The sequence below is a fragment of the Salvia hispanica genome, unplaced genomic scaffold (genome assembly GCF_023119035.1).
Source record: "Salvia hispanica cultivar TCC Black 2014 unplaced genomic scaffold, UniMelb_Shisp_WGS_1.0 HiC_scaffold_147, whole genome shotgun sequence".
Taxonomy (NCBI): Eukaryota; Viridiplantae; Streptophyta; class Magnoliopsida; order Lamiales; family Lamiaceae; genus Salvia; species Salvia hispanica.
Window position 1 is genome coordinate 1 of NW_025951771.1, and position 15,288 is coordinate 15,288.

Sequence of the window (15,288 nt, forward strand, 5' to 3'; positions counted from 1 at the left end):
CGTGTGTATGTGTGGCGTGAGTGTGTGTGTGTTGATGTGTTGTGTAGTGTGTGTTTGATAGTTAAGTAACATGGTGTGATAAACATGACCTTGGTTAATTAGTAATGATGAGATAAATCGTTGGGAAGGGGGAAAAATAATGAGACATGCATAAGTAAAAATAGTATCGAACCTAACTTGTGATATGTGCCTATGTGATTAAAAGGTGAAACTTTGGTTGCGAAGCCGGATAACGGAAAAGCGAAACTACTTGAAAACTAAGCAATCGGGGTGGGCTTTACTCTAAAAACTCTCTTTTATTTTATCTAAATGTTGTTGGGAGATATAAGGGTGGTTTAACTGTTATGTCATACCTATGTTTGTTTTTATGTGATATCTGCTCTGCTTATACGGAGTCGGGTGGCAGTATGGGCATAAGCCATACAGTGTGTACACGATGGGATTGAGAGCCGTCCTTGCTGGATCGGCCGGTCTCGTGGGCGAAAAGTGTGGGCCACACTTTCGTCGCACCATGGAATGATTGGTAATTGATTATGAGAAAATGGGAGGTTATTTTGACTGGCCAGTTTATGAAAATATATTTTGTGATACTCGTGATATTCTCTTATAATTACCTTAAAAACTCGAGTTCGCTTGGTAAGGGTGGCATAACTTATAAAATGTTTTGGCAATGTTCCCACTGAGTATTTCAAAATACTCAGCCCTGTATGCATGTGTTTTCCTTATGTGCAGGTTGAATGATGACGAGTGGTGGCGGGTGTTGAGCAGCTTAATTAATTAATGAGGATATGTTGAACACTAAGCGTAGTTGTGTCTTCATACATAGCTATACTTTCTCTTGGTCGTTTTCTGCTGAATTTTTGATACTCTTTAAAACTTCTTTTACATTATATGTGTGTAGTTGACATGAATTGTATATGTAGTTGATATTATATGTGTGTAATTGACATAAATTGTATATGTAGTTGACAAAAATAAAATTAAAACTTTTAAAAAATTTAAAAAAATTAAAATTAGAAAAAGTATTTATTAAATAAAATGTACCAATAAATTATCATTCTGCCCTTTTATAATTAATTAATCTAAATATTTTTCATGTGGCAAATTCTATACCACTCATTTAATAAAAATGAGTGGCTGATAATGTAACTCAATTCTAATTAGGCTAAAAAATGTCAATTGAACCCATAATAGTATTCCGTCAAATGATTTCCAATTTATAAGCCCAAAATTTTTATTTCAATTTAATTGAGACGCAAGAAATATAACTTTTTTCAAAATGAGTATATAAAAGAATTGTACCAAACACTAATGAAATTGATCGGGATTACATTTTATATACTAGTAGCACGCCACTAGGGTATATTATAATACAAACAGATTTCATGTTTTGGTAGCACGCACGCCACTAGGGCATAATTACATAGTATTATAATAGATTTCATGTCCTATAATAATATTCCGTCAATTGATTTCTTAATTAAAAGGGTAAGAAAACAAACGTGGGAACACGTGGCGGAGTAGTGGAACCCTTACCTGCCAATCAACATTATATACTTCTATTCACTCCTACTTCTATATATACTTCACTCACCATCATCCTTTTCCAAACGCACTTTTTGTTTCCCATAACCTAACAAAAGAAAAAAAGAGGAGAAAGGTAACTAGCAATGGCATCAAGAGTTGCATCTTCAGATTCATTTAAGCACTTCGAATTCGATGCCACTCCTAAACACTTGTCATCTTCTTCTTCCGTCCCTTCCAAATTCAACTTCACCAACGATCGCACTGCTTTCACTCCCGACTCCCTCCCTATCATCGATTTCTCAGCCCTCGTCACCGGAGATCCTCATCAACGCTCCAAGGCTGTCCACGATCTCGCCACAGCATGTCGGGATTGGGGTTTCTTCATCGTATGATCAATACTATATCAACATATATAGTACCTTTATTGATTAAATGCTGTTTAGTAATGTAAATTATGTTCGTGTTTGGCAGCTTGTGAATCACGGTGTTCCCGAGAGCTTGATGGAAGCAATGTTTAGAGTAGTAAAAGAGTTCTTCAGTTTGGCTGATTCGGAGAAGAAGCAGTACGAAGCCAAGAGTGCTTCAGATCCCATCAAATGTGGGAATTTCAACGTTGCCAACACTTCAAACCAGAGCTTCACTTTATGGAGAGATTACCTTAAGCTCTATGTGCATCCCACTTTCCACTGCCCCCATAAACCCAAACCTTTGTGGTACATTTCAGACCCTTTTTCATACTCCCTCCGTATTTAAAAAATAGAAACATTTGATACGCCACGTGTGTTAATGCACAATTGGTAAAGTAAGTGAGAAGAATTGGTAAAGTAAGAGAGGAAAAGAAAAATGAGTAAAGTAAGAGAGATGAAGAGAAAAATGAGTAAAGTAAGAGAGATGAAGAGAAAAATGAGTAAAGTAAGAGAGACGAAGAGAAAAAGTAGTGAAAGTAGAGTTAGTGGATTGTGAGGTCTGTGTCCTAAAATAGAAAGATTCTAAAGTTTCAATTTTTGAGGAACGACCAAAAATGGAAATAGTTGTTATTGAGGGAGTATAAGTTTAATTAATTTGATAGTAGTAATAAATATTAATGGTGTTGTGATTATAGGGATGTGGTGCAGGAATACACCCTAATAACGAGGGAATTAGCATTAGAGCTAATCAAAGCAGTATGCGAAGCCCTAGAATTGAATCAACGTTACGTGGATGAAACATTGAAGATGGAATCGAGTTTTCAAATGTTTGCGACCAATTACTATCCACGTTGCCCTCATCCGGACCAAGCCATCGGCATTCCGTCGCATACAGATCCAGGTCTCTTCACATTTCTCATACACAACGGGGTCGCCGGTCTCCAAATCGAGCACAACGGCAAGTGGTTCAACGCCAACTCTCCTCAGAATTCTATTTTGGTCAATGCAGCTGACCAACTTGAGGTATAAACCACTAAATTAAATTAGTCTACGTTGTATAAATGTACTACTCCCCCCATCCAGTCACACTATATTATTTCGGTCCGTCCCAAGTCACATTTTACATTTGTCATAAATATTATTCAACTAACTCTTTCACTCACATTCTCTTATAAAATTAATATAAAAAAGTGGACTTCATATTTTACTAACTTTTCCAACCTACTATTCTTTACATATTTTAAACCTCGTGTTCATGCTAAATGTGACTCCTACTGTGGGACGGAGGAAGTATTAGATAGTATAATTGTTTTTTACTAATAAATTGCTAACAAGATATAACCGAATAGATATTCACCAATGGAAGGTGCAAGAGTGTGAAACATAGAGCGGTGTTGAATGAGGAGAAAGATAGAATCTCGATCGTGGTGGCGAATGGTCCCTCAGGGGAGGCGGTGCTCGGACCCGCGGAGGCGCTGGTGGAGAAAGATGGGAGAGCAAAGTATTGTGCAATGAAGTATGAAGAGTATCTGGAGTCGCAGCTCACCAAATCACGCGTCGATGGGAAATCCATTTTGGAACAGCAGATGATATGCTCTACCAATTAAAATATGGAGTTGTACTTTGTTATGTTTCTCTCTATTATGTTTAATGTGTTCGGTGTCTTTCATCGATAACTGGAGGTGGGACTCATTTTCCGTAATAATACTTTAGTTATTTTTTTTCTAGCTCTTTTCTTATTTTATCAGTTCTGTATTAAAACTCTGGTCAACCAAAAGTCGATGCTTTCATACACTTCAAAGTCAGCAATAATTTCTACAATAATTAGGACAAAGACAAACAGCTCAAATACTTGGACCATTACTGTCACGACCGCGTTTTTTAGGGTTAATAAATGCGGGTGATCGCGACTAATGGGACTTTAAGAAAGAATAATTTTCTAGGGTTTCAATAAAGAGTTTTACGAAAATAATTAATATTTAGATAACAAGGGAAAATGCAGAGTAAATGCTTAGGTTTTGAATCCAAATACAACGGGTATCATATTTAATAATTTATGATCCAAGAGAAGAAGGGGTTCAAAATATAATTATGAAAAATAGTATTATATCAGCGGAAGCATCCAAGAGTAAGAGTGACGCCGTGTATGAAGACACGACGACCCTCGGAGTTCAAAATAAAATCCAACAATAATTCAGGTTCGACTCAACTCCACTCCAAGCTCGTCGCCGCTCAACTTGCACATAAGGAAAACATATGTAGGGCTGAGTACTTGATGCACTCAGTGGACTCATTCCGAAAACAAGTTATCAAAAATATTTATATTTATCATGCCATTGTTAGGTCACCGTCGGGGTTTTAGCTTTTGAAAGGCCCGAGGCACCAAATATTCCATTGTTCAAAATCACGACTGCGCAGTCATTTTCCCATAGACGTTTACCATATCTGCTCATACATGACTTGGAATGTGGCCACAAACCAAGTCACTAGACCGGCCAACCCGTACGCTGACACACGATCTACCATAGGTGTACACTAATCCAAGTAGGGTTTGCGGCCCTACAAGGACCCGAATTCGATTTAAATAATAAATGACAAAGCCATTTCAGATAGGCACGTTGAAATAAAGTACGGCATGATAAACAATTTCGCATTTCATTCCCATCGATAAAATAGTTAGGACATTGTCCTTATTTAAAAATAGAGTCCACCTTAAAGCGCTTAATTCTCAACTATATTCTTCCCCTTGGTATCACGTTTCGCGCGCAAAAAATCACCTTTAGATATTAAATAACACATATATCAACATAAGAAGTCAAGCAATAGATAGGATGCATGCTTCCTAGAGCTTCCATTATTTTCTTGATGCGAATATGAATTCTTCCAATTAGAACTTGGTCTTTTTGATTAAATCCTTCCGCTCACGCCCCAACGAATTTTATTAAAACGGCCCAAAGATTAAAACACCGTATAGTCCAATAAAAAGTCAACATACTCAAGCCCAAGAAATTTAAAAAGAAATGAAGAGATCGGGCCATTGCCAAGACTTAAAAGAATTGGCCCAAAACAATTTAATCAACCAACCTCCATTACTTTACAAATAAAAATAAAGGAAAAGGTTTAAAACCAATCAAAGGTATACTCCTTTCCAAACTACACGTGTACTTCCTTTCCCCATCCACAATCAAATTTTAAAATCGTTATTGAAAGTAGAGTAAAGATCAAAAGTGGTCCTGAACATATGATCATTTTATGATTTTGGTCCTAAATTTTATCCTTTTGATTTTTTGGTTCTGTACATTTCAAATCGGATCACAATTGGTCCTCCGTCAATAGTTCCGTTAATTTTATAACAGTCAACATGTTTAGCCCAATTTTGACCAAATTAGAATTTTAATTTTAATTTTTTAATCCCTAATTAGACTAGGTCCCGGAGCTCCCGTTTGCGATGGAGATGGAGCAGGAGACGTCGGCTTCGACAGAGTCGGGGCTGGAACTGAAGCCTGAGGGGAAGCAACCGGAGCCGGCGTAGGTGCAGCCGGTGGAGGAGGAGATGGCACCAGAGGCGGCGGCGAGGCGGGAACCACCGGCAGAGGCGCGGAGACTGGCGGTGGTGTTGAAACAAGAGGCGGCGTTGCTGCTGGAGGCGTCGGAGTGGTCACCGGAGGCGGACTAATTCTCTACAAGTGCCGCAACAAGCGTATGGATGAGTCGCAGAAGCTTGTTGGAGGGAATTCGCGAAGGATGGTGTTTTATTGCAGGAGGCTTTTTGTCGTGCCATTAAAGCTCGACAAATTAAAGCACCAGACTTTTAATTGAAAGCACCACCCAACACTACTACTCAAATTAGATTCTCTCTAAGAGAGAGAAGGTGAAAAGCTCGCCGGAGGTTGAAAAATGTAGGGTGCTTTGGGATTTGAGAGATGAGAGAGAGAGAGAGTGAAGATGTAGAGAAATAAAGAAGAAAGGGAGTGATCTCAAATTGGAGCTGTGCTCTATTTCCGCCACCTGCTGCTACTCCCGTCGCCGATCCTCCTCCAGTTAGCACACCACCGCCAGCGTCACCTCCGCCGGCAGTTTCTCCTCTCGCCTCGCCGCCGCCTCCGGTGCCATCTCCTCCTCCACCGGCTGCACCTATGCCGGCTCCGGTTGCTTCCCCTCCGGCTTCGGTTCCAGCCCCGGCTCTGTCGAAGCCGACGTCTCGTGCTCCATCTCCATCGCAAACGAGCTCTCCGGCTCGGCCGACGGGAGCCCCGGGACCTAGTCTAATTAGGGATTAAAAAATCGAAATTAAAAGTCTAATTTGGTCAAAATTGGGCTAAACACGTTGACTGTTATAAAATTAACGGAACTATTGACGGAGGATCAATTGTGAACCGATTTGAAATGTGCAGGACCAAAAAATAAAAAAAGATAAAGTTTAGGACCAAAATCATAAAATGATCGTATGTCCAGGACCACTTTTGGCCTTTTACTCTTGAAAGTAAATAAACAAAACTTAACACTCTTCTTCCTAAACCATCGGCTATTCCCTCTCTCTTGATACTGTGTTCTTCCCCAAACTGCAAACAAATTCATCTCCCTCCCTATCGATTTCTCTCACAAAAGGCAAGAACACAGTCCCAAAATCCCAGAGGTCGCGGAGGTTCGCTGCTACCGCCGGCATCCCTCCGTGGTGCCGCCGCTGCCGGCTCTGAATTCATCGCTCGCATCCACCACGTCACTTGGCGCCGCAGCAGCCGCTGCGTCACTGCTCCGACGGCCTCGATCTCGCCCCCGATTCGCCCCAGAGAACCCGCATGTAAGTTGTAAATTTTATTTTCGATTTTGTTAAGGCTAGCTCTTTAAATTCAGACTGAGTTGGGTTCGATTTACTCGATTAGAGATTGATTACAGGTTTCATGCGATGCACAAAAATTGAGGTGATATTGGGGTGTGTGATGTACCTTTGTAGATTGGGGACGAATTGGCTTAAACAAAGGAGGAGGTTCTGGCTTCCGTTTCTCTCTTCTCTGTTCATGAAAGTTCTATGAGTTTAGTGCATAGTTTAGGAGTTTTCGATTGAAGATTCACAAGGTGGAACGTAGTTGGAAAAGATTACCGTGGTGCAAAAGGGATTAGGATTAGAATTCGGATATCTGCGCCGCCGGAGGAAACCCGGCCGTTCTCTTCCTTGATTGAGAGAGAGTTTTCAACTGTGGAGGAACGGTGCCGTGAGAAAGAGATTAGGGTATGGGGAATTTATATAGCCGTGTAATTTGAGTTATTTTTGGTGGTTGATTTCAATTGATTGTGGAAAATGAATATTTGGAAAGACTTCTTGCAAATTGCAAAGGAGGAGCGTGGTGTGGGAGGAAGGAAACTTGGCAATTTATTTGCTAAATAAAATAATAAAAATACTTCCTTCTGCAATAACGGAAATGATTTAATTTTGGAATAGGATATTGCAGATTAAGGGAGAGGAGAAAAAAAAAACGCGTGAAGATGTAGGAGGAGAAATCTTTGGAAAGTCTGTAATTGAAATTAAAGGAAAGTCTTTGGAATCAAGACAAAGATCTTATAATTTAATTAATTTAGGGCTCAAACCCTTGTATTTTATTTAAATTATGTTGCTCACAAATTATGTTTCACCAGATCGGACTATTATTATTTATTTATTTTTATCATCAGATCCAACACGGAATTGAGTTCAATAAATATTCTTCACCGCAAGGAATTAAATATATATATATATATATATACATTTAATTCCGTCAACGTACATTCAAACCCTAAATCAAATTAGGTCACAAGAATATCAAATAATTATTTCCACCACGTCATTTATTAAAATATGGTCTAGATTTAATCTAACAAAACTATCATTTTATCAAATAAAACTATCATTTTCGAATATATTAAGGGCAAAATTGTCATTTCAATTTTAAAATTGGTGGGAAAAAAGAAAACGATCTGAATTCATCTCAGACTCAAACACTCTGAATCGAATTTCAAACCATACGAATCGAAGGAAACACTCAAACACTCTGAATTTCATTTGAAACCCTACGAATCGAAGGAAAAATCATCACAAGTCTGGAAAATGTCGAAGGAAATCATAGTTTTTTCATCGAAGAAAGGTTGGATGAAGTTTATTACTTATTTCACTTTTGATTTTGATCGATTTATCATTTTGCTGATGATTTTCTCGATTATTTTTTGATTCTGTAGTTTTTTAGTGTAGATATTTCTTATATTTATACAATATCGTTCATGCATAACAATGTATGCATAAAATAATAGTTTCATGGGATATATGGAATAAAATGATAGTTTCATTTGATGAAAAAATGATAGTTTAATGGGATAAAATGATACTTTATGTTTGTTTGTGTGTGTCCTGATGCTAGCTACTGCTGTTGTGTTTTTGTGTGTGTTGTTGTGTGTGTCTATGTGTGTTTTTGTATGTAAGAAATTGTGCCTTTGCTTGATAAAATGATACTATGGGTGCGTAAAATGATGACTATGATAATGATAAAATGATACTTTGTAAATAGTGTTTTGTTCTACTTAAGTAACAAGTTATTCCTTCTGCTTTTATTAAACTCATTGAAATATAGAAAATGATAGTTTCAGAAGAAAAAATGATAATTGTCCTGAATAAAATGATAGTTTCAGATTATAAAATGATAGTTTCATGGGATATGGAATAAAATGATAGTTTCATGAGATAAAATGATAGTTTCTGAATGAAAAAATGATAGTTTCATGGGATAAAATGATACTTTATGTTTGTTTGTGTGTGTGTCCTGATGCATCACTGTCTGCTGTGTTTTTGTGTGTGTTGTTGTGTGTGTCTCTGTGTTTTTGTATGTAGAAATTGTGCCTTTATACATTGATAATAATGATACTTTAGGTGCATAAAATGATAGTTTCTGAAAATGATAAAATGATACTTTGATAAATAGTGTTTTGTTCTACTTAATGTGACAAGTTATTCCCTCTCTGCTTTTTTAAACTCATTGAAATATAAAAAATGATAGTTTCAGAAGATAAAATTCTGACTGATAATTGCCCTTGATAAAATGATAGTTTCGACATTATAAAATGATAGTTTCATGGAATATATGGAATAAAATGATACTTTAATGGGATAAAATGATAGTTTCTGAATGAAAAAATGATAGTTTCATGTGATAAAATGATACTTTATGTTTGTTTGTGTGTGTGTCCTGCTACTGTGTGTCTTTGTGTTTTTGTGTGTGTTGTTGTGTGTATCTCTGTGTTTTATGATACTTTGACTTTATATAATGACATAAACTATTTAACACACTGAAATCTTTTGTTTATTAGGAAAGAACATTCGTGATGATGATGATGATCAACGTAGAACATTAGCAGAAGAAGTAGAACATATAAGAAATAAGAAGAAAAGAAAGAATGACGATACAACTGATGGTAAGACAGCATCAAAGAAGAGCAAGAAAAAAGTTGTTCAAGATATTGCAGTCATTAGGATAGCAACTTTGGCAGGAAGAAGGAATACTAACTTCTTCGTTGACATGCTTGAATCTCTAAACGAGAATCAAAGAAGAGCTGTTAGAGAGATTGGGTTTGGCGCACTCCTAAACTTCAATATAAGAAGTTTCCCAAGAGCATTAGCGTATCATCTAATCAACAACTTTAACAGTAAAACTTCATCAATTGAGTTGAACAGTGGGGAATCACTGTTTTTAGATGATGAAGATGTTCACATAACTCTTGGGTTCCCGATTGGATCTTTACCTATCAATAAAAGCAAATTTCAGAAAAATACTCACATCAAAACTGAAATTGCTAAATTCTGTAAAGGTGGAGAGAAAAAAATGGTGCCAAAGTATGTTGTAGAGCAGATGGAGAGAGACAAAGAAGGTGGTGAGTTCTTTAAATGGACTTTTATGGTTCTCATGGAGTATGCCTTGATTAACACTCATAAAGAACTCTGATTGGTGTGGCTAATATCGTAAGCCAGTTGCATCAGTTATGAAAAGCTCAGGAAAAAAGACCTTTTGACAAAGATATTTACTGGGCACGATTATTTTGTGATTGGTAAAGAATATAATTTTGTTTTCCATTTGTCATGAATGCTATTTCTGAAGAAAAAACTAATATTTAGTTTTGTGTTAATGTAGGCTTGTTACGATAGACCGGAAGTTCTCTTTGAGAGAAAAAAAATGGATGCCAAAATGTTATCCAACAGTGAAAGGATGGACTGCCGAAGCTTGTTGAAAGAAAGACAAAGAGCGAGAAATGGAGAATTCAACATTTGGTCTGGGTACCGTTAAGTATGTATGGCCGAATATAAAAAGCAACCACATGAAGAAAATGATGAAGATGACGAAGATGATGAATCTCAAGATGTAGAAGGTTTGAAGACAAATGATCATCATGATCATGATGAAGTGGGGACAACCAGTGAATGGGAGGATTTCATAAATGAATGGAAGGGAGCTGCAAAGGATGTTAAAGCCTCAATGTTGAAGATTGTTGATGTCCTTGAAGCAGCGCCGGATAAACTCAGGAATCTCAATAGCTTTAAGATAATGATAATTTGTGATACAACGAGAAATGCAATGGGATTGAGAGAGGAAGGTGTGAAGCATGTTATAGAAAGTCGGGATACAATGACACAGGCTATAAACAATGATGAAACTGATGATCCTGAATGGATTGATATCATGATTGAGTTAACTAAAGCTGCTGAGAGGACATATATATTGAAAAATAAGAATGAGTTCCCTACCTTCACACTCGATGCCTGAATGTGATGGCCAGTCCTAATGAGAATCAAGAATTTAATCGGGAAAAGGATGTGGAGAAGGGAAAAGATGATGAGGTGGAAAGCGAGCAAGAGAAACAGGAATGAAAGCGAAAAGGAAAAAGTAGTTCAGCATTGTAAAAGGAAAAAGTTTCAGAGAAAGAAGTTCAGAATGATATGAAGAATACAATTAACTTTTAAAAATGATAGTTTAAGTACATAAAATAATTTATTTATATGTTTAAAATGATATATGTTTGATGATGTTTTTTGGTAGTTCTGTTTTTATTTGAAAACTGATACTTTTGAATCATAAAATGATAGTTTAAGCGGATAAAATGATACTTTTGCATGATAAAATGATAAAATGATACTTTTGCCTGATAAAATGATAGAAATTGTGCTTTTGCATGATAAAATGATAAAATGATACTTTTGCCTGAAAAAAATAATAGAAATTGTGCTTTTGCATAATAAAATGATAAAATGATACTTTTGCATCATAAAATGATACTTTTGCATCATAAAATAGTATCCCTTCTATCAATAACAATTTATATTTTTTTTAAATGAAAGCATGACAGAGTTGATAACATAATATCCACTGTCATCAAGGATATAAACGTTGAAAAAGGAGATGATGAAGTTTTAAAACAGAGAGAAGAAAATTTGAATAAGGACAAAGGGAAGAAGATGGTTTCTCAAGATCAAGATCCTCCAGTCGAAAAGGAGAAGGAGAAAGTGGTCAGAACAACAAACAAAATTGTTGAAGCAATGTGCTCTCCCTACAATGTCAGAGCAGTAAATCTGAAAGGAAAGCTGAATAAAGAAGAGAGAGAAATAATGTACTGGTTGATGAAAGATGAAGAAAGTGAACAGTAAGTTTTGAATTACATAATTATATTCTTATTCAGTTCTTTTAACTAACATTAAATATGAATTTGAAATCAGTTATGAGGTAGTTTATGAGAACGACAAGATCACATTGTTCAAGATTGACTTCCACAGCCTTGCTCCACGTTCATACGTCAGTGAATGAATTTGTGTCACAGATTGAAAATTTCAAATGGGAAAATTATGACCTGGTAAGTCATAATTAGATATACATTACAGAACAAGGGTGCGTTATAATGGTAACCCATATTTATGTGATAAGCTAATAACCCTATCATTTGAGAAGAAATATGAAGATGCACCAAGTACTCTGGTATGTTTAGTTAAATGCATTCAGTATTTATTAGTTAAAATGCATTGACTATAATTCAGTATGGAACATAATATAATTTTTAATCAACCTCATGTATGTTTTGTGTTATTTGAATAGAGAAATTTCTTCCGAACTTATCTTGGAAATGGACTCAATCCATCAATGGGAAGAACTGTCAAACTGTCAAAAACCAGATACATGAATATGCCATGGCAGAAATGGGTGGTCCTGTTCGTAACTGGAATTCGGGTTTAACGAAGAAGGGAACAGAGTCTTTCATAAAACTCCGTGCCAGATATACTGAAGCATTGCTTATTGGAGATACTAACAAGAAGGCTTTTGAGACACTTACAATGATAAAGAAGAAGTTTGAGAATGACAGCAAAAAAGAAGATATTGATGTTGAAAAGATGATTAGAGAATTTAAACCCCCTGTATACTAACTTCTATGACTTGATAATAGCGTTTTGTAATAGTGGTTTCGAATATAATCACCCAAATTATCATTTTATCTGCTACAACTATGATTTTGTCATTATATCGTTTTATCAGTCAGAAGTATCATTTTATCATTTTATCTGCTGAAAGTATCATTTTATCAACTGCGAGTATCATTTTATAATTTTATAAGTCAGAAGTATCATTTTATCAGCTTATATATCATTTTGTGAGATTAAAACATCATTTTATCCGTTGATAGTATCATTTTATCAGCTTATATGTCATTTTTTCCAGCTTATACATCATTTTATAAGGTTATTGTCATTTTATTTGCTGCGAGTATCATTTTTTCAGGTTAAAGTATCATTTTATCAGTTTATAAACAAAAGAATGATGTTATCAGCCAAAGTATCATTTTATCAGTCAGAAGTATCATTTTATCATTTTATCTGCTGAAAGTATCATTTTATCAACTGCGAGTATCATTTTATAATTTTATAAGCCAAAAGTATCATTTTATCAGCTTATATATCATTTTTTATGTCATTTTTTCAGGTTAAAGTATCATTTTATCAGTTTATAAACAAAAGAATGATGTTATCAGCTAAAGTATCATTTTATCAGTCAGAAGTATCATTTTATCAACTGCGAGTATCATTTTATCAGCTTATATATCATTTTTGATGTCATTTTTTCAGGTTAAAGTATCATTTTATCAGTTTATAAACAAAAGAATGAGTTTATCAGCCAAAATGTCATTTTATACACCTAAAATACCTAAACTATATCAAATGGCTTCAATCTGACTTCTCATTGACTCTACCACAATTTCTTGAATCATGACGACCCATCTCATGACATTTACCACACCGTCGTAGAGGCTTATTTGCTTTCCTTATTGCACTCTGCCTCTTTGCTACTTTGCCACTAGCTGATCCTTTAGTACTAACAACGTCTGGAGGATGTACATCAATTACATCAGGTACTGCCATTCCATAAAAATCCTCAACCATCTTCTTCTTTTCAATGACTGAAGGTGCTGCACAATTTCCAAACATATGTTGTTCCAAATCATCAAGACCAGCACTTAACAAAGACAAATGATCCATACTTCCTTCAGACTTTTGGACTAATCGATAAAAGTTGGAGAACAACTTTTTCTTAACTTCCTGCTTTTCATCCAAATCTGCAAGATAAAAGATAACATTATTACAATAAGTACTATCATTTCTCTGACTGAAAAATAGAATTTTTACAAATAAAGGTTAAAAATGGAACACACGTTCAAATGGTTGTTGTTCCTCAGATGGTAGACCATGTGCTGCCTTTAGTAAAGAGCTCTTCAACCACCTTCGACCAAAATATTTCTCAGGAATGAGATTAGCAGACTTATTCTTCAACAAACAAAATATATGACAACATAACAAACCAATTCTGGAAAACTTCTTGCAACTACAGTCGAATGTGTCTTGCTTACAATCATACATAACATCCAATGTTCTACCATATTGGTCCTTGACCTGATGCTTCTTGATGTTATCCTCAACAGTAGTTATAGAAACAATCTCACATACAATACTTATTTCCTGTTGTACATGTTTGAAAATAGAATCAGTGTAACAACATAATTAAAGAAATTGATGAACTGTACAAGATTTGCACGTGGCTTTGTGTAGTTTTTAAAAAAGCTATTCTCCGATTCAGACATCGATGTAGTCCTAAGAAGCGACCCCATGGGAAAATCTCGAAAATAAGCAGGAACCCAGAATTCTCTATCTTCAAACATTGATCCAAACCAGTGCACGTCTTCTAATCCATACCGTTCCATTATATCATTCCATATTATATCAAACTCATCAGGCTCTAACAAATCAGACCAAACACATGCATTCAACTCTTTTTTGAAATCTTCATTACCAAGTAAAGATTTTAATGGAGCAAAAATCATGCAATACCTTCAGAATATAACATAAAAATGAATTTGAGCGGATAAAATGATACTTTTGCATGATAAAATGATAAAATGATAGTTTCGGGGAATAAAATGATAGGTTCTGTGAATAAAATGAGTATATTCTGAGTATCATTTTATCAGCCAAAAGTATCATTTTATTAGTAAGAAGTATCATTTTATCTACTGCAAGTATCATTTTGTCATTATATAATTCAGAAGTACCATTTTATAACATAAAAATGAATTATATTTTCATGCATATAGAAAAGTATCATTTTATCAGCTATTACTATCATTTTATCAGCAAAAGTATCATTTTATTAGTAAGAAATTTCTATCATTTTATCTACTGCAAAAGTATCATTTTATTAGTAAGAACTATCATTTTATCTACTGCAAGTATCATTTTATCAGCAATGAGTATCATATTATCAGCATAAAAGTATCATTTTATCAATATGAAATATAATTTAATCAGCAAAAAGTATCATTTTATGTCTATTAGCAACAAAAGTAATATACCTGTTAGTGTTGTATGTTGAATCAAATGAAATTACATCTCCAAACATATGATAATTTCGTCTTGAAATAGCATCAGCCCAAAAGAGTCTAGTTAACTTTCCATGAGATCCTATCTCAATTTCATAATAGAAGGCATCAGATGATTCCTTTTGAGAACGCATATAATCAAAAATCATTTGAGCATCTGAACCATCAATATTGGACATAATATCACGATAACCATTTCTAATATCAATAATATCACATCCAACATTTTCAGGTCCACCCATTATCTCCTTCAAAAGTTTGAATGTGAGAGTGGGACCAATATTACACCTGCCACAATCCTCCATAAACCTCCGATGAATAGGATCCAGATTGCGATTGGCCATCATAAAATGCCTATGCTCATCCGCAACCATTAAGTGATTATGATACTCAACAAACTGATAAACCTCATATCCTCTGCTCTTGC

The 15,288-nt window shown here is 35.3% G+C and overlaps 2 protein-coding genes and 2 long non-coding RNA genes across 4 annotated transcripts; 2 read left to right on the plus strand and 2 right to left on the minus strand.

Annotated features, from left to right (window-relative positions):
- Nucleotides 1-1,636: 1,636 nt before the first annotated feature.
- LOC125198436 (2-oxoglutarate-dependent dioxygenase 19-like) lies at nt 1,637-3,661 on the plus strand. Its single transcript, XM_048096779.1, has 4 exons — nt 1,637-1,913; nt 1,999-2,240; nt 2,630-2,957; nt 3,284-3,661. Exons 1-4 carry the CDS (start codon nt 1,671-1,673, stop codon nt 3,539-3,541), a joined length of 1,071 nt encoding a protein of 356 aa, XP_047952736.1. The 5' UTR covers nt 1,637-1,670; the 3' UTR covers nt 3,542-3,661.
- Nucleotides 3,662-4,570: 909 nt separating this feature from the next.
- Nucleotides 4,571-7,363, minus strand: LOC125198437. Its single transcript, XR_007172400.1, has 3 exons — nt 7,036-7,363; nt 6,881-6,946; nt 4,571-4,711 (listed from the first exon to the last, which is right to left on the minus strand). It is a non-coding gene; the product is annotated as an uncharacterized LOC125198437 (long non-coding RNA).
- LOC125198438 lies at nt 6,232-7,244 on the plus strand. The gene is made up of 2 exons (XR_007172401.1): nt 6,232-6,735; nt 6,831-7,244. It is a non-coding gene; the product is annotated as an uncharacterized LOC125198438 (long non-coding RNA).
- Nucleotides 7,364-14,058: 6,695 nt separating the features above from the next.
- On the minus strand, nt 14,059-15,281 carry LOC125198435 (protein FAR1-RELATED SEQUENCE 5-like). Its single transcript, XM_048096778.1, has 3 exons — nt 14,835-15,281; nt 14,121-14,313; nt 14,059-14,076 (listed from the first exon to the last, which is right to left on the minus strand). The coding sequence occupies exons 1-3, from the start codon at nt 15,233-15,235 to the stop codon at nt 14,059-14,061; spliced, it is 612 nt and encodes a 203-aa protein (XP_047952735.1). The 5' UTR covers nt 15,236-15,281.
- Nucleotides 15,282-15,288: the final 7 nt, after the last annotated feature.